Source organism: Oncorhynchus mykiss, chromosome 15 (assembly GCF_013265735.2).
Source record: "Oncorhynchus mykiss isolate Arlee chromosome 15, USDA_OmykA_1.1, whole genome shotgun sequence".
Lineage (NCBI taxonomy): Eukaryota > Metazoa > Chordata > Actinopteri > Salmoniformes > Salmonidae > Oncorhynchus > Oncorhynchus mykiss.
The window spans coordinates 20,327,136-20,353,842 of NC_048579.1; the positions used below are offsets into that span (position 1 = coordinate 20,327,136).

A 26,707-nucleotide genomic window follows, 5' to 3' on the forward strand; every position below is an offset into this window, starting at 1 on the left:
GGCTGCGAGGCATGAACATCTGCCCGTGTCACTGGACTCAGAGGAGCATCAGTTTGTGTTCCATCCACATCAGTCTGGAATCATGCATCTCCTCCCTCAGCCCAAAGGATATAATAGCATGTAGAGTTGTTTTTTTGTAATTGTGGCTTACCATCCAGCCTGACATTATACAGAAAAAAATCAAGAGAATCTACATGAGCCTGTTGTGCTCACTGTTTACTATGGGTGTTGGTATGGACACCATGCCTGTCAGATGAATACCGTTTGAGTTTAGCAACGATGACCTTCTCCGCGCAGCCTTGGCCCCTGCAAATTCCTTCTGATATCATTGGTGGGTGGCTATTAGACATGAGAGGTTTTAATACACATCACCTAGGGCTACGTTTTCTGAGATTCAATGAGAAATGATCTCCTATTCTCTAGAATGGGAACGGGATGCCAAGCTGACTTTCTTTTTTTGTTATGTGTAATTTATTTCCTTTCACTGTTTTTGATTTAACAGTAATTTCATTAGGGAGAGGGCCCCCATTCTGCTGCGTTGTTAACTGACGAAAGCACATGTAATACTTTTGATCGGGCGAGCAGAAAATAAAGTTGGTGGCTGGCTTTGATGCCGCACCGATGAGCATTTATTTGCTGAATTATTCTTACTTTAAAGCCATCTTATCCACTTTAGCAGGCGGGCCTATGATATTGCTTTATTTTGAGGAATTAAGAGAGGTGGCTGGGAGACGGAGCGTAGCAGCAGTTTATTACATTACCCCAGATAAGATTGAAAGGCCAAGCGGGCTGAGGAGAGAGAGAGAGAAAGAGAGGGAAGGAGGGGGAAAAAAGTGGAAAGTGTTTGTTGTTGCGTTATTAGATTCTCCGCTGTTGGCTACAAAGTGGGAACAAGAGAGCACAATATGCAGGTGGCTGGTTAACAGGGTTACCACTTGTGTTTTGCAGCGCAGAGAGCCAGTTGCTGAAGGCGCTGGGGGAGCGCAAAGGTGAAGTGATCGCCAAATACGGCGAGATGACAGAAGCCTCCGCAGCAGCAGAATCACCGTGGGCCAGGGAGCCAGGCCTCGGCTGGCAGGTAGGATCTGTTAACCCAGCCATTATCAGACATAAACACAGGAAGTAACATGGCACATCAACAGGAAGTACCACTTCTATATCGGAGACTTATTTCCACCAGGGTTCAACCATAGAAGAAATTATGATATCTCGCAAAATATGTTTGTGGCCCGAGAAACAGATAGAGGAATGTTTTTTTTAAAGTCAAATGATGTAATTATATGAAATCCTTGCTGCCGTGAATGGAATCTGTCAGCAGAGTCTCTTTTGCAAGCACGCTCATGCACGCGTGAGCATACTCGCGCGCACACACACACACACACAAACATAAAAGGCTTCCCTGTGTTTACCATGGAACACTGGGAAAAACCGCCGTCTCTCTTTCTCCTTTATTTAGGATGTTTTTCATCCCCCAGTGTGTAAAAAGCCGTCTGGTGTCTTAAGGAAAGTAGAAAGGGAAAGAAGGGAGAGTGAGGAGGAAGGAGCAGCATCAGGCAGCAGCCTTAGCATCCGTAGGAGTGTGCTGTTGTTAGGCTGGGGATGAGGCTGCTCTGCCACCATGCAGGCTTAGAGATGTAATGAATCTTCTATCAGCCCTTCCTGCCAGGGTGACAACTCGCTTTGAGGAAGGTTGTAAATGTGGGAGAGATTGTGGTATAATTCCTCAGACTGGCATTTCTGCCCCCCAGTCACCATTCGATTATCTCCCAAATTGCTGTGTTTCAGAGAGATAAAGATTTTTTATGGCTTGCTGACTTGAAACAACCGGCACAGCCAGGAAAAGCAATGGCCAACCTGCCATGCATAGTAATTCCATTGGTAAATGACAAAATCTTTGTTTATATGACATTTCCAAAATTACTGCGGCAGATGAATCTAAAATATAAAATGTCACATTTGGCATGCAAAACTATGAAAATATATTTCTGTGCAAAATTCATGGAGGCATTTAATTTAGAACGTGTTTAATAACTAAGTCTGCCTGCATCAGTAATCCTGCCTGGAGGTCCCAAAAAGATTGTCATATTTATTCACTCGTTTCCCCCCCCCCCCCCTTTCCTTCATTCCGAAGCCAACATTTTTAAGGGTAAATGTTCATTGTTAATTAAGATTTACTAATTAAAATGAAAATAATTAACGAGAAAGCTTAATCTCCGAATATTAGGCTATACTTAGAAAGAAAATATGTTTTTGTATGTGGCATTTCCTGTGTATTAAAGAGTTCAATTCGTGGAGCAGTCAATGTAGGAACCTTGAAAAGATGTTTCGGCGAAGGACGCGCTGCGTGCCAAAAAAAGCTGCTGAGGATCCGTGGCTGAATGCTTTGATCTCATCTGTAGGAGTGGTGTAATGTTATGGCACTTTAGGCACAACTAAGGCTCCGGGCAAACAAACCACCTTCTGATATGGAAAATTGGCTCACTTTGCGTTTTACCTTCCCGGATTTCTTGACTTTCCGCCATACACTTACCGGTCCATGCATGAGAGACAAATAATAACAATCTCTAAAGACATAAATAGTGAAAAATTAACACTGGTGTGCTGTGAAGTTTTTATTTATTTGTATTGTTCTTTTTTTACCCCCTTTCTTTCTCCCTCAGCAGTGTGGGGGCTTAGAGCCTTAACCTCCTGGATGTGCGATGTGTGGGCTAAACCGCTTTACCACCAATTATACTAATTTCACTTCTGCCTAAATTGTTTTGTGTTGTGGCGTATGCAAAGATGCTCAGCAAGGAGATTGCGGGGCATAACGGCAGGGCTCGTCACACACCCTCTGAGGGTGGCTTTGAGCTGGGCACTGCCAGGCACTGGCATGCACGTGGCGCTGGGTGTGTATATTTTTACGTGTGTGTGTGTGTGTGTGTGTGTGTGTGTTCCAAATGGTTAATATGGGCCTTTAACAGTCAAAAAGCAACACTGTCAGGCACACAGTGCTGGGTAGGTAAATCCCAATAGTGCCACCAGTATACACCGTTTATGGAGAGTGGCAACAGTCAGAGAGCGGAACATGCAAATTGAGTTAAGTAGGATCTCCAGAGGATTTTTTTGAATATAATAGATGGTTTAAGATTAGGTGACTGTGTGTTGAACTGTCATCCCTGTGCTGTTTGTGGACATGTGTTTGTTTTTGTGGTAGGTGAATAACACCAGGATATGTCCCCTAGGCTGCTGGTCAACCGCCACTGTCTAGCTCCCGGGTAGCTGACTGTATAATTCAAGACCTGAAGTATCTTTTTACACATTTTGTTACATTACAGCCTTATTCTAAAATTGATTAAATCTATTTTTTCTTCATCAATCTACACAAAATACCCCATAATGACAAAACAAAAACAGGTTCAGCAAAGTTATGAAAAAAACTGAAATATTAAATTTCCATAAGTATTCAGACCCTTTACTCAGTACTTTGTTGAAACACCTTTGGCAGTGGTTACAGCCTCAAGTATTCTAGGGTATGATGCTACAAGCTTGGTACACCGGTATTTGTACCAAGCTCTATCAGGTTGAATCTCTGCACAGCTATTTTCAGGTCTGTCCAGAGAAGGTTGATTGGGTTCAAGTCCGGGCTCTGGCTGGGGCACTCAAGGACATTCATACGCTTGTCCCCAAGCCATTCCTGCATTGTCTTGGCTGTGTGCTTAGTGTCTTTGTCCTGCTGGAAGTTGAACCTTTGCCCCAGTCTGAGGGCCTGAGTGCTCTGGAGCAGGTTTTCATCAAGGATCTCTTTGTACTTTCCTCCGTTCATCTTTGCCTCAATCCGGACTAGTCTCCCAGTCCCTGCCGCTGAAAAACATCCCCACAGCATGATGCTGCCAACACCATGCTTCACCATAGAGATGGTGCCACACATGACACATGGCATTCAGGCCATAAAGTTCAATCTTGGTTTCATCAGACCAGAGAATCTTGTTTCTCATGGTCCGAGAGTCCTTTAGGTGTATTTTGGCAAACTCCAACCGGGCTGTCATGTGCATTTTACTGAGGAGTGGCTTCCGTCTGGCCATGCTACCATAAAGGCCTGATTGGTGGAGTACTGCAGAGATGGTTGTCCTTCTGGAAGGTTTTCCCATCTCGGAAAAGGAACACTGGAGCTCTGTCAGAGTGATCATCGGGTTCTTGGTCACCTCCCTGACCAAGGCCCTACTCCCTCAATTGCTCAGTTTGTCCAGGTGACCAGCTCTAGGAAGAGTCTTGGTGGTTCTAAACTTCTTCCATTTAAGAATGGAGGCCACTGTGTTATTTTTGACCTTCAATGCTGCCAAAATGTTTTGGTACCAATCCCCAGATCTGTGCCTCGCCATAATCCTGTTTCGGAGATCGACGGACTATTCCTTCGACCTCATGGCTTGGTTTTTGCTCTGACGTGCACTGTCAACTGTGCAACCTTATATAGACAGGTGTGTTCCTTTCCAAATCATGTCCAATCAATTGAATTTACCACAGGTAGACTCCACTCAAGTTGTAGAAACATCTCAAGGATGATCAATAGAAACCAGGTGCACCTAAACTCAATTCCGAGTCTCATATTAAAGGGTCTGAATAGTTATGTAAATAAGGTATTTCAGTTTTTTATTCTTAATACATTTGCAAAAAAATCTAAAGACCGGTTTTTGCTTTGGGATTATTAGATATTGTGTGTGTAGATTGTGTGTAAATACATTTTAGAATAAGGCTGTAACATAACAAAATGTGGAAGGGTTCTGAATACTTTCCGAATGCACTGTATATTGTTTGTTGTATGCTTAATGTTTTTGAATATTAATGTATAACTAGGTACCAGGATGCACTTTTCCATGGAACCTTTTTAGGTTCTCGGCGCTTCTGTACTAGATAGATAGTGCCTTCAGAAATTATTCATACCCCTTGCTTATTCCACATTTTGTTGTTAAAGCCTGATTTGAAAATGTATAAAATTCGTATATTTTTTTCACACCGATCTACACACAATAAATACCCCATAATGGCAAAGTGAAAACAAGTTTTTTGAATTGTTTGCAAACATATTGAAAATGAAATACAGAAGTATTCACACCCCTGAGTCAATACTTTGCAGAAGCATCTTTCTGTCAAGTTCTGTCAAGCTGGTTGTTGATCAACAAGCATTTTCAGTTTTAAATCAAAACTGTAACTCGGCCACTCAGGAACATTCATTGTCTTCTTGGTAAGCAACTTCAGTGTAGATTTGGCCTTGAGTTTTAGTCATTGTCCTGCTGAAAGGTGGAAAGCAGACTCAAATCAAATCAAATGTATGTATATAGCCCTTCGTACATCAACTGATATCTCAAAGTGCTGTACAGAAACCCAGCCTAAAACCCCAAACAGCAAGCAATGCAGGTGTAGAAGCACGGTGGCTAGGAAAAACTCCCTAGAAAGGCCAAAACCTAGGAAGAAACCTAGAGAGGAACCAGGCTATGTGGGGTGACCCAGGTTTTCCTTTAGGATTTTGCCTGTGCTTAGCAACATTCCATTTGTTTTTTATCTGGAAAAACTCCCCAATCCTTAACAATTACATGTATACCCATGACATGATGCAGCCATCACTTTGCTTGAGAATATGGAGAGTGGTACTCAGCAATGTGTTGTATTGGTGCTGCCCCAAGGATAACACTTTGTATTAAAGACAAAAAGTGAATTGCTTTGCAATTTTTTTGCAGCATTACTTTAGTGCAACAGGATGCATGTTTTTGAATATTTTTTCATTCTGTCAATCAGGTTAGTATTTTGGAGTAACTTTAATGTTGTTGATCCATCCTCAGTTTTCTCCTATCATGGCCATTAAACTCTGTAACTGTTTTAAAGTCACCATTGGCAACATGGTGAAATTGTCACGCCCTGACCGTAGAGAGCCTTTTAATGTCTCTATTTGGTTTGGTCAGGGTGTGATTTGGGGTGGGCATTCTATGTTTCGTTTTCTATGATTTTGTGTTTCTATGTTTTGGAGGATGAGACCAAGGCGCAGCGTTCCTTCAGTTCCACATAATATTTATTGTTGAAGTGAAACTTTTAGACAAAACAAAATAATAAAGAAAACAACAACCGAACAACTTCATAGTGCAAACTACCTGGTCACAAACGAAGAACAAGATCCCACACAGAAGGAGGGGAAAAAGCTACCTAAGTATGATTCCCAATCAGAGACAACAATAGACAGCTGTCCCTGAATGAGAACCATACCTGGCCAAACACAAAGAAATAGAAAACATAGAAACATGAACATAGAATGCCCACCCAAATCACACCCTGACCAAACCAAAAATAGAGACATAAAAAGCTCTCTACGGTCAGGGCGTGACAGTCCACTTTTTTTTACCCATCTACCAATAGGTGCCATTCTTTGCGTGGCATTGGAAAAACCTCCCTGGTCTTTGTGGTTAAATCTGGGTTTGAAATTCACTGCTCGATTGAAGGACCTCACAGATAATTGTAACGTATGTGCAACTTATTAACTTATTATTATTCCTTAACTTATTTAAGCTTGTCAGAACAAAGGGGTTTAATATTTTTTGACTCAAGACATTCCAGCTTGTCATTTTTAATGAATTTGTAAGAATGTTGAAAAACAAATCCATGTAGACATTAGGCCAGTGACAAATACATTATAATTTTTTCTCCCCAATTTCATGGTATCCAATTGGTAGTTAGTCTTGTCTCATCGCTGTAGCTCCTGTACGGACTCGGGAGAGGCGAAGATCAAGAGCCGTGTGTCCTCCGAAATACAACCCAACCAAGCCGCACAATGCCCGCTTAACCCAGAAGCCAGCCGCACCAATGTGTCAGAGGAAACATCTGGCAACCATGTCAGCATGCACTGCACCCAGCCCGCCACAGGAGTCACTAGTGCTCGATGGGACAAGGAAAAAATCCTCCCTTAACCCGAACGATGGTGGGCCAATTGTGCACTTCCCCATGGGTCTCCCGGTCGCGGCCGGCTGCGACAGCCTGGACTCAAATCCCTAGTGGCACAGCTGGCACTGCGATTCAGTGCCTTAGACCACTGCGCCACTCGGGAGGTAGACAAATACATTTTTAATTCAGGGTGTAACACAACAAAATGTGGAAAAAGTCAAAGGGAGTGAGTACTTTCTGACGGCAAGGGTTTATATACTGAACAAAAATAAATGAATCCAAACAGTGTCACCAGACCGTTTATTTTGCGTGGCAAAAGTTGAGAGTGGAACATGCAAATGAGTAAAGTAGAATCTCCAATGGATTTTGGTGACTATAATTGATAGTTTCACATTTGTTTGTGTGTTTGTTTTGTGGTAGGTGAATGACACCAGAATCTGTTCCCTATACTCCTGGTCAACCGCCACTGTCTAGCTTCTGGGTAGCAGACTGACTAATTGAAGACCTGCTGTATCTTTCAAAAGGGTCTTTCTGTTTTTTTACTTTAATGAATTGGCAAATATTTCTTAAAACCTGTTTTCACTTTGTCATAATGGGGTATTGTGTGTAGAGTGATGACAAATTTGTTTTATTTAATCAATTTTAGAATAAGGCTGTAACGTAACTTAACATGGAAAAGGGGAAGGGGTCTGAATACTTTCCAAATGCACTGTACCTGCAGTCAGCATGCCAATTGCACGCTCCCTCAACTTGAGATATTGGTGGCATTATGTTGTGTGACAAAATGGCACATTTTAGAGTGACCTTTTATTGTCCCCAACACAAAGTGCACCTGTGTAATGATCATGCTGTTTAATCAGCTCATTGACATGCCAAACTTGTCAGGTGGATGGATTATCATGGCAAAGGAGAAATGCTCACTAATAAGTATGTAAACAAATTTCTTCACAAAAGTTGAGAGAAATAAGCATTTTGTGGGATCTTTTATTACAGCTCATGAAACATGGAACCAACACTTTGCTTCGGCAAGGGAGGTTGTGAGGGAAGGGGTTTTCCCTCTTTATTTGTATATCGTTTTTATATGTTTTTTTGTGCTTTGTAGCTTTTCTTTGTTTTTTAAATTTGCGCTATTAGGTTCAACTAAGATCTTTAGTTTACATTGTACCTTGTCCTTTACACGTCCTCAATTAAGACATGACTCAGCCTAGTGTAGACCATCCAGCTGGAGGGAATGACTTTAACTTTCTTACTTGGAACTGCAGCGGCATAAATAACCCAGTTAAACGTAGTACGGTGCTACACCACCTTCATCAATTGAAAGCTCACAATCTTTCTCCAAGAAACTCATCTGAAGGTATCACAACACTCAAGTCTTAGGTGCAGATGGGTGGGTCAGGTGTTCCATTCCTCATTTCAGAGTAAGGCAAGAGGGGTGGCTATTTTACTTCACAGATCGGTACCTTTTACATGTTCTAATGTGATTGCAGATCCCCATGGTAGATACATAATTGTCAGTGTTAGGCTGCTCAATACGAATGTACTTCTTGTTAATATTTATGCTCAATGGTGGGACAATGGTGATTTTTTTCAAATCGGTTTTCTCTACACTGCCCGATATGTCTTCTTAAATGTTGATCTTAGGTGGTGATTTTAACTGTTGGTTAGACCCACATTTGGATTGATCCTCCACTAAACCTACTACCTTGTCAACCTCAGCTAGAGTTGTCCAAACCTTTATGTCTGAATTTGCAGTTTCAGACCCTTGGAAAATATGCTTTTCCAGATAGATTAAACACTCTTTTATTTCTCATCGGTTCACCACACTTTTACCCACATAGACTACTTCCTTGTAGATGACAGACTTCTCAATTCCATATCTTCATGTTCATATAATCCAATTGTTGTATCTGACCACGCCCATGTTATCATAGAAGTAGTCTTTCAAACTGTTGACAATCTGCGACCGCCTTAGCGGCTAACTACTCAACTGCTCAGTAATGAACACTTTGTCAATTTTGTTTTTGGTCTAATCGACTTTTTCATGAGTACAAATGGAACCCCAAACATCTCTGCATATACTCTCAGGGAAACTTTGAAAGCTTATATCAGGTGAAATTATTCACGCACCGCACATGAAAACAAACTGAAAAGGGATAGGCAATCTATGTTAACACGCTGTATTGCCCAATTAGATTACATTTATGCCGTTTCACCATCTACGAATATTTATAAGGAGCATTTAACTTTGCAAGCAGAATTTGACACATTATTAACCTCTCTGGGATATTCGAGACGGAAGCGTCCCACCTCAACAACAGCCAGTGAAAGTGCAGGGCGCCAAATTCAAAACAAGAGAAGTCCCATAATTAAATTCTTCAATCATAGAAGTATTTCACATCATTTTAAAGATAAACTTGTTGTAAATCCAGCCACAGTGTCCGATTTCAAAAAGGCTTTACCACGAAAGCACACCAAACGATTATATTAGGTCAGTACCTAGTCACAAAAAGCACAAATAGAGATAAAATGAATCACTAACCTTTGATGATCTTCATCAGATGACACTCATAGGACTTCATGTTACACAATACATGTATGTTTTGTTCGGTAAAGTTCATATTTATATCCAAAAATGTCAGTTTCCATTGACGCGTTACATTCAGTTGTTCCAAAACATCTGGTGATTTTGCAGAGAGCCACATCAATTTACAGAAATACTCATAATAAACATTGCTAAAAGATACAAGTGTTATACATGAAAATATAGATAAACTTCTCCTTAATGCAACCGCTGTGTCAGATTTCAAAAAAACGTTACGGAAAATGCAAAATCTGAGTACGGAGCTCAGAGCCCAAAACAGCCAAAATAAATATCCGCCATGTTGCGCAGTCAACATTAGTCAGAAATAGCATTATAAATATTCACTTGATCTTCATCAGAATGCACTCCCAGGAATCCCAGTTCGACAAATGTTTGATTTGTTCCATAAAGTCCATCAATTATGTCCAAATAGCTTCTTTTGTTAGGCTGTTTGGTAAACAAATCCAAACGCGCATTCAGGTCCAGCCGAATGTTGGACAAAAGTTCAAAAAGTATCGAATCAATCTTTAGGATGTTTTTATCATTAATGTTCAATAATGTTCCAACCGGAGAATTCCATTGTCTGTAGAAAAGCAATGGACCGAGAGCTACCTCATGTGAAATGCGCGTGATTGAGAACGAGGCTGCTGCTAGACTCCTTAGTCAAACAGCTCCCATCCGGCCCCCCTTAACAGTAGAAGCCTGAAACAACGTTCTAACGACGGTTGACATCTAGTGGAAGCCTTAGGAAGTGCAAAATGACCCGCTCTTTCACTCAAACCCAGCCCTTTTCCTTTGTGTAACAAGCTGTCGTATCTGTTCCGCCCGCTAGGGATGTTTTCCTTTATGACGTAATTTGTAATCAAGTTATGATTTAATTATGTGTGTGTGTAATTCTGTGTGATTAGTATTTAGTAAATAAATAATTAAACCCAATTTTGTATTGCTGATTCAAATTGTTAGCTAGGGTTCGTGCAGATAATCAAGAATTTACAACTTTCAGATGAGACTGAATTAAGATGAGGATTAATATTGACTGCTATTGATGTAAAAAATTACTAGGTCTTTAAGAGTTTATTCGGAAGATAACAGCTCTATAAATATTATTTTGTGGTGCCCGACTCTCTAGTTAATTACATTTACATGATGAGCTCAATCAGGTAATAGTAATTACGGAGAAATTATTTTATAGAATAGCATGTCGTATTACTTAATCCGGCATAGCCAAAGACACGACACCTCCATTTAAAGGGGTATCAACCAGATTCCTTTCCCTATGGCTTCCACAAGGTGTGAACAGTCTTTAGACATAGTGTCAGGCTTTTAATCTGAAAAATGAGCGAGAATTATCATATTGCGTCAGTGGATAGATTTGTGCATGCGCGTGCGCCGGGAGCGAGACCTTTTCTTTCTTTTCTTTATTGAAAAGGCTACCGTCCGGTTGAAATATTATAGATTATTTATTGTAAAAACAACCTGAGGATTGATTATAACAAACGTTTGACATGTTTCTACGAACTTTACGGATACTATTTGGAATTTTCGTCTGCCCGTCGTGACTGCACGAGCCTGTGGATTACTGAACAAAACGCGCCAACCAAATGGAGGTTTTTGGATATAAAGAGAATCTTTATCAAACAAAACAAACATTTATTGTGTTACTGGGAGTCTCTTGAGTGCAAATATATGAAGATCATCAAAGGTAAGTCATTCATTTTATTGCTTTTCTGACTTTCGTGACCAATCTACTTTGCTGCTAGCTGTTTGTAATGTTTTGTCTGCTGAGAGCTGTCCTCACATAATCGCATGGTTTGCTTTCACCGTTTTTTTTTTTTTTTTTTTTCAAAAAGGTTTGCTTTCACCTTTTTGAAATCTGACATGCTGGCTGGATTAACAACAAGTTAAGCTGTGTTTTGGTGTATTGCACTTGTGATTTCATGAAAATGAAATATTTTTAATAATTTAGTTTTAATTCGGCGCTCTGCAATTCACCGGATGTAGACAAAAATGATCCCGCTAAAGGGATCTGAGTGGCAAGAGGTTTTAATATGGCCGCAAGAAAATCCCCTTTACTTAACTTGCCATTTAAAATTGCTCACAGTAGCTTTATTTATCTCGGGGTACATCAGATTTGAAAACCTTTTTCAAGCCAACTTTGCTCCTCTTTCAACCCGCACTAAGGACGATTTGGAAAGCTGGTCTTTGCTACACCTAACCTTAGTCACAATCATTAATTATATTAATATGAATACTCTCCCTAAATTATTTTATCTCTATCAGTGCCTACCGATTTTTCTTCCCAATACATTTTTCAAAAAGATCGACGGCCTAATTGTACCTTTTATATGGGACAAAAAGCCCCCTAGGATACGAAAACAGCTTTTGCAGAGGCCCAAACCAGTCTAGCTCTACCGGATTTTAAATTCTATTATTGGGCCGCTAACCTTAGGCTCATTCAGTACTGGTTGCAGAGAGATATTCCCACCCCCAATTTGGCTATAGATGGAAGCCGCCTCATCTATACCGGCATCATTGTCTTCGCTCGCTCACTCCTCCATTACAGGCCCTTACTCTTCCTTCACCAAAAATATGTGTCAAAACAACATTGAACATCTGGAATCAATTTAGCCGCCACTTTGGGTTTCAGACAACCTCTTCTTTTGCTACAGTAGCCTCAAATCCAGCTTTTCCCCCATCTATGATTGATGGTGCTTTCTCAACATGGTCTCGGTATTAAAAGATTCAGAGATCTCTATATTAACAATACATTTAGTAATTTGAACAATTATCAGATAAATTTGGTCTCCCCAGACATCATTTCTTTAGGATCTTACAAGTCCAGAGTTACGTCCACAGCATAGATCCCTGATTCCCCACCCTTCTTATCCCTCTTCCTACTCTGAAAGACACCTTGTCAATAATCTTTAGTCAAATTTGCTCACTACAAACCACCTCATTAAACGATATTAAATCCTCATGGGAGGAGGAACTGGGTGAGGAAATGTCTGATGAACTATGGGAAGGGGCACTCAAAAGAGTACATACCTCTTCTATTTGCGCTCGACACATTCTCATTCAATGCAAACTCATTCATAGGGCCCACTGGACCAAAGCAAGATTATCCTAAATTTACAAGGATGTGAACCCTAATTGTTTACGTTGTAACCAGTCTCCTGCTAATCATGTACACATGTTTTGGTGTTGCCCATCTCTTGTTGGTTTCTGGAAAGACATCTTTAACACACTCTCAGAATTAAGCGGCACAGAGATCGAGCCAGACCCATTTATTGCATTATTTGGGGTTGTCTTACCCACAACACATTTGACCAAAATGAATAAGGATGTAATTGCCTTTGTCACTTTGTTAACGAGACGATTAGTTTTACGTACATGGAAATCCTCTGCACCCCCTTCTCATGCTCTTTGGATTAAATCCGTTTTGAATTTCATAAGGTTGGAAAAAATTAAACACACACTCAATAGGTCTATAGACAAATTCAATGCCATGTGGGCTCCCTTCTTTTCTTATGTTAAACGACTACATTTCCCTGCAGTGCTAGAGTGATGTATATTTATATATTGGTGATTTGTATATTGGTGATGTAAGAGGCCTGGTATGTGTATACGTGACATCTCGGATGTTAAGGACTGTATGATCTGTGCTACTTGACCTGTAACAACTGTATCAAAATATATATTAGTTCTTATCTTTTAATTTTTTATATTTGTTTTGCTGTATTGTTGTCTTTGATGTGTTGTTTTATATTACTACCAAATAACTTACAAATGCAACTATTTTGTAAATGCTGTTGTTGAAAATTCAATAAACAAAGTAAAGATGGGGTGACTGCAGCTGTTTTGTAGTTGGAAGGGGAAAGTTCTGTGGGCGAGGGAGAGGTTGTTGATGTGTGTCCCTTGATGTGAGTGGGAAAATTGACATATTTCCCAGGACAAATTAGCTAGCAACAGCGAGCTAGCTATATAGGACAAATTAGCTAGCAAGTGCAAGCTAGCTAGCTAAATTGGCGTAAATGTTTAATGCTTTTCTACCTGTCCCCAAATTAATGTAATTGGTTCAGAGTTTGTTTTGATATTTCAACCTGCGTGTTGTGATCGAGTTTGGTGTGGGGGGACCAAATGAATGTATGCACGATGGTGCACAATGGCGCACGCGCGCAGCCAGTTTGGGTTCTGTGTTAGGAGGACGGTACACAAGGATAGTGGTTATTGAGCAAAATAATTTGTAGGCAATGTATTCAAATGAAGAGATAGTAGGGAGACAGTTCAGGTATTTCGATTTTGGAGTTGTTACAGTACAGCGAGGCCGCCACCACGGCGGTCACACGTAGCCATAACCAGCGGGAGTAGCTTGATTAAGAGAAAATAAATCAACAGGTTGTTGAATGAAGCAAAGTACAGACAGATCCTTGGTGAAAAACTGCCCCAGAGCACTCAGGACCTCAGACTGGGACGAAGGTTCACCTTCCAACAGGACAGCGACTCTAAGCACACAGCCAAGACAACGCAGGAGTGACTTTGGGACAAGTCTCTGAATGTTCTTGAGTGGCCCAGCCAGAGCCCGGACTTGAAACCAATCAAACGACTCTGGGGAGACCTGAAAATAGCTGTTCAGCGACACTCCCCATCCAACCTGACAGAGCTTGAGAAGATCTGCAGAGAAGAATGCAAAATACCGGTGTGCCAAGCTTGTAGCGTCATACCCAAGAAGACTCAACGCTGTAATCGCTGCCAAAGGTGCTTCAACAAAGTACTGAGTAAAGGGTCTGAATACTTATGTAAATGTTATATTTCAGATTTTTTTATTTTATAAATTTGCAAACATTTCTTAACCTGTTTTTGCTTTGTCATTATGGGGTATTGTTTGTAGATTGATGAGAGGGAAAAATAGTAATTTAATCCATTTTAGAATAAGGCTGTAACGTAATAAAATGTGGAAAAAGTCAAGGGGTCTGAATACTTTTGAAATGCACTGCTAGACATGACTCGGCCGTTGTGTTGTAGAATTTGGGAATTTTGTCTCATGTATAATAAATTCTATACATTAGTTTATACTGATTTTATCATAGATTTTTCGTTAAATGTAATTTTGTAATTTTTTCTAAAAGATTGTCAGTTGGATATGCTCTCTGCAAAGTTTTGTATATCTTCCCTATCATATGAACATCCTTTTCTGACTCAAATAAGATTCCCTCAAGGTTGCTCTGATGTCCAAAAGATTTCAAATCAGAATTTTGTGATATGTAACTTTTAAGTTGCATGTAATACAGAACAAAAATATAAACACAACATGTAACAATTTCAAAGATTTTACTGAGTTACAGTTGATTGAAGGAAATCAGTCAATTGAAATACATTCATTAGGACCTAACCTATGGATTTAGGCTAACCGTCTGGGGAGCCAGGCCCACCCTCTGGGGAGCCAGGCACAGCCAATCAGAATGAGTTTTTTCCAACAAAAGGGCTTTTTTTTGGCAGAAATACTCCTCAGCACCCCTTCCTCAGATGATCTCGTAGGTGAATAAGCCATATGTGGTGGTCCTGGGCTGGCGTGGTTACACGTGGTCTGCATTTGTGAGGCCGGGTTGGGTGTACTGCATAATTCTCTAAAACAATATTGGAGGCGGCTTATGGTTGAGAAATGAACATTCAGTTCCGTGGCAACAGCTCTGTTGAACATTCCTGCAGTCAGCACGCCAATTGTTCACTCCCTCAACTTGAGACATCAGTGACAAAACTGCACATTTTAGAGTGACATTTTTTGTCCCCAGCACAAAGTTCACCTGTTTTTAATGATCATGCTTTTTTTAATCAGATTCTTGATATGCCACACCTGTCAGGTAAATGGATTATCTTGGCAAAGGATAAATGCTCACTAACAGGGATTTTGTGTACATTTGAGAGAAAAGCGTTTGGGTGTATGGAACATTTCTGGTATCTTTTATTTTAACTCATGAAATAATTTTTGTTCAGTGTACAATGTTATCGCTCCAACTTCAGTTTTCTACTGTAGCAGTCATTAAGCTCTGTAACTGTTTCCACGTCACCATTGGCCTCATGGTGAAATCCCTGAGTGGTTTCCTTCCTCTCCGGCAACTGAGTTAAGAAGGACGCCTTTATCTTTGTAGTGACTGGGTGTATTGATACACCATAAAAAGTGGAATTAATAACTTCACCATGCTCAAAGGGATATTCAATGTATGTTTATTTTATTATTACCCATCTACCGATAGGTGCCCTTCTTTGTGAGGCATTGGAAAACCTCCCTGGTCTTTGTTGTTGAATCTGTGTTTGAAATTCACTGCTCGACTGGGAGACATTACAGATAATTGTATGTGTGGGATACAAAGATAAGGTAGTCATTAAAATATAATGTTAAACACTATTATTGTACACAGAGTGAGTCCATGTAACTTATGTGACTTTTTAAGCTAACCTTTACTCCTGAACTTATTTAGGCTTGCCATAACAAAGGGGTTGAATAATTATTGACTCAAGACATTTCCTAAAAATTATGGGGCATTGTGTGTAGACCAGTGATTCAAAATCTCACTTTAAATTCAGGCTGTAACACAACAAAATGCGGAAAAAGTCAAGGGGTGTGAATACTTTCAGAAGGGACTGTATATTGTTTGTTGCATGCTTAATGTTTGAATATTCATGTATAACTGGGTACCAGGATGCACTGTTCCATGGAACCTTTTTAGGCCCTCAACACTACTGTATGAGATAGATAATGTACTTTAATAATCCATGAAGGGAAATGTAATATTAATGCCCCATGTTTGTGCACGTGTGTGTGTTTTATGGTAGGTGAATACTAGGTACCAGGATCTCGCCCTTAGCGCTCTTGAAATAGGCTCCTGGTCATCTATCACTCTTCAGCTACCAGGTTGCCAAATATGCCAAATGTCCCTTTCACTGGCACTATACACTGAGTATACAAAACATTAAGAACACCTGCTCTTTCCATGACATAGACTGACCAGGTGAAAGCTATGATCCCTTATTGATATAATTTGTTACACTTCAATCAGTGTAGATGAAGGGGAGGAGACAGGTAAAACAAATATTTTTAAGCCTTGACAATTGAATTGTGTATGTGTGCGTGCCATTGAGGGTGAACGGGCAAGACAAAATATTTAAGTGCCTTTGAACGGTGTATGGTAGTAGGTTTCTGGTGCATCGGTTTGTGTCAGGAATTACAACGCTGCTGGTTTTTTGACTCATAACCGTTTCCTGTGTGTATTGACAATGGTCTACCAAAAGAACATCTAGCCAATTTGACACAACTGTGGGAAGCATTGGAGTCAACATGGGCCAGCAACCCTGTGGAACGCTTTCGACACCTTGTAGAGTCCATTCCCCGGCGAACTGAGTCTGTTCTGGGGGGTGGGCTAAGGGCTGTTCTTACTCACGACGCAATGTGGAGTGCCTGGATACAGCCTTTAGCTGTGGTACATTGGCCATATACCACAAACTCCTGAGGTGTCTTATTGCTATTATAAACTGGTTAACAACGTAATTAGAACAGTAAAAATGCATATTTTTTGTCATACCCGTGGTATACGTCCTCATATACCATGGCTCTCAGCCAATAAGCATTCAGGGCTCGAACCACCCAGTTTATATTGTTCTCTGTTCTGTATGCTGAATGCAGGCCAATTTGCAAAAATTTGTGAAAAGGTTGTACATAATTACATAAATACAATAACATAAGCACATAAGGGTATGCACACATCTACTTTCGTAATTAATGATGATGGCTAATTCATACAAAATTGTATTTTGAGGATGCCATTCAGGAAGGGAAACTGAATGAGTGTTTTTTATTGTTCAGTGATCATCTAGAATGAATTCCTTAACAGTCCAATGATCTCCCCCTATTGCTCATCATATCCTTGAAATGAAGCCATTCCAACAAAACAAACAAACAACAACAAAGCTCATCCCGGAACCTCATTGTGATTAGCTACAGTTCCGTCACAGACTCAGACACTAACCCTCTCCCCTCACAGATGAATTGCTTCCTGAATTAATCCAGAGTGTTTGTCCTTTAACGTTTTCAACTGAATCCCTCCCCTTGATGGATTTCCAACCTGATATGCTCCCCCTTTTAACAGCCAATAGCTGAAATGTGCAAATATTGTTTTTATTTTGTGAATAATTCTCTCAACTGTATACAGTTTGGGGGAAATACTGTACCAGGCTTTCCTTTCCAAATTAAACAGAAATTACTCTGAGTTGTTAAGCAGCAATGCTTGTGTTACAGTACAGGATGTACACATGATATGTTTAGGGTAATGAATTTCCTTTGTGAGTGAGAATGATGCACACTGTCTGCTGTCTGGTGGAGAGGCAGGCAGTGGCACGCTGTCTGAGCAGAGGGAGAAAAGGATAGAGAGAGATACAGAGAGAGTGAGGGAGGGGAAGAGAGCGCAGGGAGAGAGATACAGAGAGAGAGCGTGAGGGAGGGGGGAGAGAGTGAAGGAGACGCCAGTGCTGTGTCTGTGAGGGGTGCGTTCCTTGACCTCTGGTTTCTTGCTGCAGTGACAGTAACCGTAACACAACCTTCTCTATGTAATGCAGGTGGAGTGGTCGCAGAGTCCCCAGCCCATGGAAGTGCGTGTGCGCTGCCTACGGGCAGTCAGGGACAAGCTGCCCAGGGGCCTTTACAGCCTCAGTGTGGCCCTCCACAGCCGTCTGGGAGGTCCCGCCCTCACCTGGTCCTGTCTGAAGGAGGAGCAGTGGGCTGGGACCACAGAGCCCGTGGAGCACGGGGGCCACTTCTACGACACAGAGCTGTACGTCAACCAGAGCCTGTTCACTGTACGTAAGCATCACAGGGATGGGGACTGCTCCTCCGCTCCAATCGGGTGACAAACACATTTAGTTTAGCCCCCCATCCTGGCCTTCCTCTATTGAGAGTAATGTGTTTTTATTCAGGAGGGGAAGGACAGGATGTGATTTGTGGCGATGGGAGTTCATTCAATAAGACCCTCTTTTATTGAAACGATGCTTGGGGAAGCCGCTCAAGAAATAGTCCTTGAGATATGTGCAATGATGGAGGAAAAAAAGAAAAAACATATTCTTCATCTGAAAGCAATTCTGACACTGAGGGGCTCTGGATTAAAACACGTTCACTTCCAAGAGGGGGAAAAGTCTTTGACATGAAACCCAACACTGAATTAGCTAAATACTATCTTTAAAAACAAACAGGAGTTATCTGTCAGATAAAAAAATGACAATGCACACATGCGGTATTGAAATAACGGTTACAGCACGCTGTAGGTTTAATTTGTTTTCCACCGCAATAATTCCAACTTCTCTTCTTTCCAATGGTTTACTCTTTGGCTGCAGTGTAGGCTGTAGATTGAAAGGGGTTATGAAAATTTATATTAAACAGTAACTGTGTATATGAGGATGGAGAGACATTGTATTAAAATATGCCAGTGAGAGCCTCTAGGTTTGACTTGGGGGAAATCCAATATGAATAAAACAGCAACTTTTCAAACATGACATTTAATCCATGCATGTAAATCAAAAGAGAGATATATTATTCATTTATATAAGGGCATAGTGTTTTATTGGAATGAAAATGAAGTACAAATGCACTGAAAAATGTAGTGTATTTTCCAGAAGTCTATATGAGCAGCCATCATGCGGTATGCCCGAGCTGCAACGGTGACTAAAGTACAGTGGTATTTTTAGACGTGGAACTTGGCAAATGAAACTATTTCCACTGTAACACCCTGGATAAAGTCTTGATACTTGTTACTCAGTTTGACTAAAACATTTCACTCCAAATTCTATTGAACGTTATTAGTTCAGCTGCGTTTTCAGAGGATGGTTAGCATAGCAGTAGCATGTGCCACAGTTTTAGGTCTTATAAGTATTTTTTATTTAACCTTTATTTTAACAGGGAGTCCCATTGATGCCAAGGTCTCTTTCACAAGAGAGCCCTGTGAACATTTTACATTTTTAAAAGGGAGCCCTTTGAAATGTAACCTAATTCTAAATCATCTCTGTACTGTTCAAAGCACTTGTTGGCACTACAACAACAAATGCTAACAACAATAAAAATGTCAGATAGTGGATGATGACCAGAAAGTCATGTTTATTCATTGCTATAAGATGCCTGATGCAATGCTGATACCAACATATGAAAACTATAAAAGCTAATCCACAATTTGTTTCCCTCCTGATCCGTTTTTCCAAAGTGTTAAGATGCAGAAGGACTGTCTAGATAGTCAGTGTTCCAATGGCAACTCTAAAGGGCCTTATCGCATGTGGCCACTGTCAATGCACTGCTACAGTAGGTGGGCGTATTCATCAAGCCTCAGTCTCCTGATTATATTGTCTCAGGCTCCATCTGACATAAAGGACGGCGTAAGCCACCGAAACTGAATGCGGACCTCGCTGGGAAAGGCTGTAGGATCTGATTCAGAGGTATAAGGGTTTAAGTACGGCACTGCAAACACCTTGTGTCACTCTCAATCCTCTAGTCTCTCCCCAACCCTGGCTCTTATTTATAGATGTTGTTGTTAGCTGTGGAACCACTGCTGATCAGATTTGTCTGAGACTATCTGGATTGGCTCGAGTGTTTTTCTCTTTGCCCACGTTATCGTGCGATTTTGGGAGTGTGTTTGCAGTGCCTTCTGAGAGGAAATGAGGAATTAGCAACAGTAGGAGGAAGCCAGGAGCTTATTTTTGTTTTTGGTTCCCCTGTTCTTTGTGTGTGTGTTTGGGGTTCGTTTTACCAGGAACACTGCACTTCAATTTGATCTGTCTTAAAGATTCTTGCGAGGAGGCTGCACACATGAAGGGTGTCAGGCCCACGGTCTTAACACAGTGTTTACTTCAAGTGGGTAGAAGCATAAGATCCAACATCTTAATATTGAAGGGGAGGAAGAGGATGGAAAGCATGGCATGATAAACTAAATCTTTGGATTTTCTTTGGATTTTTTTTTTCTTTTCACCCAATCTTGTCTTTTTTCCCCCTCAGCCCTTCATCTTTCTTTTTTCCAGTCATTGTTCTAATTCCTCAACTTTTTTCTTCTGTTTTTTTTCCCGAAAGAAAGTGTTTTAAATTAATTTCCCAGAGACGGAGGAACGATAGATAAAGTTCTAAAATTGAGTCATCTTGTGTGTTAGTTTGGACAGTCGTTTTTTTCCCTCTTTTTCCTCCATTCCTTTTTTTTCTCTCCTTTCAAGATTGGGGCAGCAAATATCAGTCTGTTTGTAATGAAATGTGATAGTTGAATGGTTTAATAGGCGGTTCCACCAGGCCAAGGCAAACTGGAACACTGGACCATATGTTTCTGTTTGCTGCACCACCTGAGAAAGCCTGTCGTGCATCTCATCCAGGCCTGGCAGGCTCTCTCAGGCAACTGTGCCTTCCGCTCCCTTCTCTTTCCTTACCTCCCACCTCCCTGTTTATGTGGCTTATAGTTCTGTTACGGTAAATGTAACAATATGAAATATTTTTCAATATCCATAATATGCAATATTATGCCATAAATTGTGTCTTGAGTCAGACACTTCCACCATCATTTCTCTCAGGTAGGTACCAAAAGCAGATTAGCGGGGGATACACATGATTTATGTGATAAAACAAGTCTTCACCGTTTTCCATTACAACTAATAGAGGGATGAAATATTCCCCCCTGGTGATTGATGAAGTGGCGTGCTCCTCGTTGTCAGTTCATTTTTTAAGCAGAATGTAAGTCTACTGCTCTCTGGGTAAATAAGAGTCCCTGTTTTGTCATCTGCTAGCACAGCCCAAACTCCTCTACCTGCTGCTGCATGCGTGATTTTGTAACGTGGCTCAGTATGCTAAGGTCATGTTAGGCATGTTACTGTAAAATGTACATACTTGGGCTCACAGGGAAATTAACGTTAATATCTTCAGGGTGTCCGCAGGTCCTGTCTTAAGTCTTAAATGAATTTATCTAAGATGGGATGATGAACCAAACATTTTTGACACCGACATTGGCCTCTTACCAAAGCAATTTTGCTTTAGTCGGTAATTTCGCTTCTGGCTCTCACTCCCGCTCCCCCAATTGCACATGGAGTAAAGGGAGAGAGGCATTCTGATAAGCGCAAGCATTGACTATTGACAAGTTGAGCCACATTTCAAAATGTAATTGACACAGTTTTTAAAACAACTACTGTTACTGTTATTAAAAAAAGAGGAGAGTCCCAGCTTTATGTGAGTAGAACAATAACTTCTCAACAGTCAATATAGAGGAAATAACACCGCTTTACAATCAAGGTATGTAATTGAGATGATTGAGCGCACCATTTGGGGTGAATACATCAAGTAGCCTATGCAGGCCTACCAATGGAAGGTTTTCTCAGGATGTTACATTTACTGTTAGATCAGTTAGATCTGTTAGATCAGTTAGATCATCGTCAATCATGACTATCTAGCAACAATATCATATTAAGAGTTAGGTGTTTTTTTGTGTTCCCACTTCCTCTGCCGGTAAATTATGTAGCATAGGCTATAGCCTAGGCCAATTTTAACACAAAAAACATGCAGGCAAATTAATCTCTAAATATACATGATTATTCTGGATCCTATTTTGACATGTTTTACCTCAAGATATCCATCATGCATTCCCTGAACATGTTAGATGAAATAGCTCATTTTTCCATGTCTTTCTTGGCACTGGAAAAAGTCAGTCTAGAGCCCTCCTGCTTAGCTAACTTGCTTGGAATTATAGCCATTTGATACCTGATTTACTGAATGAGGGAAGGACCTTGTTAAGCTGGATCAAAAGCCTGCACACCCAGTGGCCTAGCTCTCCAGATGGAGAGTTGACCCCTGTTTTGTACAGTAACAGTGCTGTATGTTTGACTTTAAGGCATTTCTTTCACAGTTGTATCGTTATGGTATTGAGTATCATTATAGTTGGTATTGGTATCGATGCCAAAATTCTGAACACTTAAGAGTTTGTGATCTAGCTAATGATTAGCCGGTTGGGATAGCCTAAACAAATGCATGCTTCAGCCATCTATATCTTAGCCACTATGCTACTTCATCCGTTAGGCGGCAGGAGAATGCCCATTGCTAAAATAGCACACCTGCCTGATATGAGCCATGTAGGCTATACCCTTTGGTGAAAGGTAGTATCTAAAAAATACTAATTTTTTTGCCAAAATTGCCACATTTCTGGAGGGAAATATTAGTAGGTGTGTGGCGCGCCCAGACTCTCAACAATCGAAATGTGTTGATCACCTCCAGTCGCTCAGCTAACTCTCTCAAACCAGTCTTTATCATTTAATCTCTTCCCAAACCTTAGTTTAATGCCAACATTGTTGTGGGACCGGTTAAGACCGTTAATATAATCTATTGTAGGCTGTCATGCAGAGACAGTCTGCATAGCGTAACATGGAAAATAGATTAGTAGAGGACACAGAGGCGGATTTGGAGGAATGATGATCTAGGTTGTGGTTTGAGAGTTAACAATCTCCCCTGAGGGCTCCTGTCCTATTTGCCCCCCTATGTATGTATGTGTGCGTGTGTGTGTGTGTGTGTGTGTGTGTGTGTGTGTGTGTGTGTGTGTGTGTGTGTGTGTGTGTGTGTGTGTGTGTGTGTGTGTGTGTGTGTGTGTGTGTGTGTGTGTGTGTGTGTGTGCAGATCCTGCCTGCGTCGTGTGACATGCTGCCCTCCATGGTCCTGCTGTTCAGGCTGCTGGGCCTGACGGGGGAGCGGAGCCAGGTCGGCACCACACTGGGCTGGGCCGCCTTCCCTGTCTGCCACGCCACCCTCACAACTGTCCAGGGCCGCTTCAAGACCCCCATCCTCAGGGGGATCCCGCACCCCCACCTCGACCAGTTCCGCAAGATAGAAGGCCTTATGTCAGCCGACCTGGACAACTGGCTGTGTAACCTGTACTTCCAGGTGTGTGGGCGTGTTATCGTGTGGGTTGGTTGATGGTAGCGTGTGTGAGGGAGAGTGGGCGAAGGAGTTGTTTCCGTGTTTGTGTTTGTGTGTCCCTTTCAGTTGGGAATGTTGAGCCCAGGGGCTATGGACAGTCACCTGATTTGAACCATTATCAGAGAAGCTGGGTGGTTGGTCTGAGGGGATATTATGTGTGGTAAATGGTTTTAGCTGAGAAATTGTAAATTGGCCCCAGATTGTAAATAAACCACATATTTACTAAACATATCCGGATGCATTTGAGGTGATGCATTGATCCAATTACTCAGCAGCTTAATTTAATTAAAATACAGAACAAAGGTTTCTCTAGTTACAGTTCCTCTGCATTTCCTTGTCCCAAGTGTATTTTTCCTATCAATAGGAATAATTATTGCAACTAATATCTAGTGGTTTTTAGACATAAAGGAGTAGCCGCTCTGTATCTCCCCAAACTCCCCTCTCCCCTTCCCGTAATGGCTCTACAGGTGAGGAAGCTCCCCAGTGGCAGCTCCAGAGGGGATGAGGAGCACAGTGTCACCCTGCAGATCCCTCCTCTCCTCGTCCCCCCTTCGCCCCCCCAGGCAGGCCCAAGCGGCACCAGCCCCAGCCGGGGGAGAGGCGGCATCAAGCCGTGTCACCGGGGGTCCCCTCTCCACCTGTCTGCCTCACACTCCTCCTCTGCCTGCTCCTCCTCCACTCTGCCAGGTAGGGCTCCCCCACCGTCACCCCCATCACCCCCTACTGCCAGCGGCCACAGTGGGGGACAAATTTCACCTAATGTCACAGACAGAGTGGCAGGTCTCCATGGCTGTCAAAGGAGGTGATTGTGCTCTGAGGCAGGTCCTTGGTGTTTATCATGTGCTATTATTAGTTACTATGTATTGTCAGTATTGCTATTGTATTGCTAGATATTGCTGCATTGTTGAGCTAAAAACATAAGCATTTTGCTGCACCTGCGATAACGTCTGCAAAATTGTACGCGACCAATAAACTTTGATTTGATTAATATATTTTCAAAATACATTTCAACCAGTTATAGTACCAGAGTGTATTACTAACATTGCCCATTTCAAATTAGATTGAACATTTCATTCCATTCTACACAACAAACAAACACTCATAACTAGAAGGATGTTATGCAATGGGAACTATGGAATAGATCAAATGTTTTATTAAAACGAGGAAACGGCTAGTTCTCTAGCAGGAACTCATATAACCTCTCCGTGTGCCATTAGCATATTCATATTTTGTTCTTCTGTGGATGTGGATGTGCTCAATGTGTTTGCGAAACAACAGATGAGAAAACCCCCAGCCTCATGCTGAGATAAAAGTCATAGGACATGTTGCATGTATTTAAAAGATACACTAAGTATGATTTGAATTCTAGTGGTAAGTTCGTGCTGCACGCGAGTACAAGCAAACAACAACAACCACCTAAAAACACATTTCATAACACTTGGTTTGACAGCACAATGCTGAAGCCAGTGTGGTTCACACATTTTTGTTCTCCTGAAGTATTTGGCATTTTCTATGCAGAGAACTGAATCTCATGGCATGGGGTGTTTGTCTAGTACACAGCCTGTCCAGTTGACACCACAGCATTGTGAAATCTTTGAACAGTTTATTGTTGCCACTTAAGCTTTACTTTAGATATGAGGACTTGTGATTTATTATAACTCATTGATGAAATGCAAACATATGGGAATGTCCTGGCACTACAGTCTTAGCCTGGTCCCAGATGAGTTTGTGCTGTATTGCCAACTTCTATGGTCCATTTGGCATGACAATGACCATAGGAGTTGGCTATACAGCTCAAACAGATCTGGGATGAGGCTACTAAAGTCTCTCTTCAGTACGGTCACATGGATGTGTTTCTCAGCTGAAAGGACAGGCAGGTGGAAAAGAGTAACATCGTCCATCTGTAGAGAGGAAGTGAATAATACCGGCCTGCTATTACCAAGGATAATGCGGCCAGTTTCTCACTTAAAACACACTTCTCTTGTTTCCCCTGGTTTTCAGGTCAGGCAACATCCTGGCCAACGTCAGAAATCAAACATAGGCTCATTTGGTATTGATCTAGTACAAAGACGACCAGGCCTCTGTTATTAATACATCACTTTTTTTGGCAGGGCGCTCATCTTTATTTAACAGTCCTCGAAAAAGTTTCTGGGGTAGTGCTGGAGCTTTAAACATCAGACGGGCGTTTTAATTACAAATGAGTTGTGACAGGTCTGCTGGGTAGCAACCTGGCCCATTTTAAACGTGATGTCGGCTGACAGCTCGAGCCGTGTTCTCCGAGTGTTCTTCGAGCGCCTCAACATGTGGAAGAAATTGGTCTTTTACATTTCACAGCTTGTCACTTCCTCTGCAGTGCGACCCTTGACCTCCCACTGAGATCCTAACACCCCACAAGGGAAGTGTCCCCGACAAGAGCATTCTGGGAGATTTATGTTCTGCCACACAGGCAAAGTACCAGTCCTCCACACCCACCTCCTCCACTCTATGAAAAGAAAGAGGGGGGAACAACAGAGAAAATTCAGGTGAGGAGGTGGCTGGAGAAGAAGTGAACCTGATCCGTACCTTGAGTAACGGATCAAAAGGTGTCCCTCACAGCACCTCGCGGAGGCCCGTTAAGGCACCGCTCCGTAAGTCTAGCTGACGTTTGTGTCACATTTGCATATGGATCCTTTCACGTTGCATTACTTCTCGGAGCGGAGTTATGATATTCAGATGGAGAGATTACGTCAAGCTCTGAGGAGAGAGATTGGATAGACAACTTTAACCTAGCCCACAACTGGAAATCAAATTCAGCGAGGAAAGAGAGGAACAAATTATTTCTGTTATCCAGCACTCTGTCAAAGTCGGGGGCCTCAACCATTTCCTTCCATTTGGAGGAAGCTTTCTGTTTTTGATGTATAGAGATTCCTTTTTCTTTCTGTGCGTGTAACGCCAGAGCTTTTCTCATTATGTGCTTCCCTCAGAATCAGGACAAGTATATGGAGACCTCTTGTCATAGGATAACACACACATAGTCTTACTTGACAGTCAGACTGAAAGTTGTGCGTTCCTGGGGCCTTAAGTTAATTAATCTCCCTCGCATTATCACAGCCCTGGATGAGGTGTCTATTACAGACAAGAAAGTGACTGACAACCCCATCCTTGATGACTATACCAAATAATAGATTTGACGAGTTTGGAGAAATTATGAAAAAAAACGCTGATGTATAGCCATTTTTCACTGTTGACTTTGTTGTGTCAGAAAAGTAAACTTACCA

At 41.5% G+C, this 26,707-nt stretch overlaps 1 protein-coding gene across 1 annotated transcript in view; it reads left to right on the forward strand.

Moving 5' to 3' along the window:
* Positions 1 to 26,707, forward strand: part of ofcc1 (orofacial cleft 1 candidate 1) — a 112,111-nt gene that overhangs the window by 18,489 nt on the left and 66,915 nt on the right. Inside the window, exons 11-14 of the mRNA XM_036944035.1 lie at positions 949 to 1,078; positions 18,095 to 18,334; positions 23,151 to 23,414; positions 23,918 to 24,137. Coding sequence (XP_036799930.1) covers positions 949 to 1,078; positions 18,095 to 18,334; positions 23,151 to 23,414; positions 23,918 to 24,137 — 854 coding nt within the window. The remainder of the gene's footprint in view (positions 1 to 948; positions 1,079 to 18,094; positions 18,335 to 23,150; positions 23,415 to 23,917; positions 24,138 to 26,707) is intronic.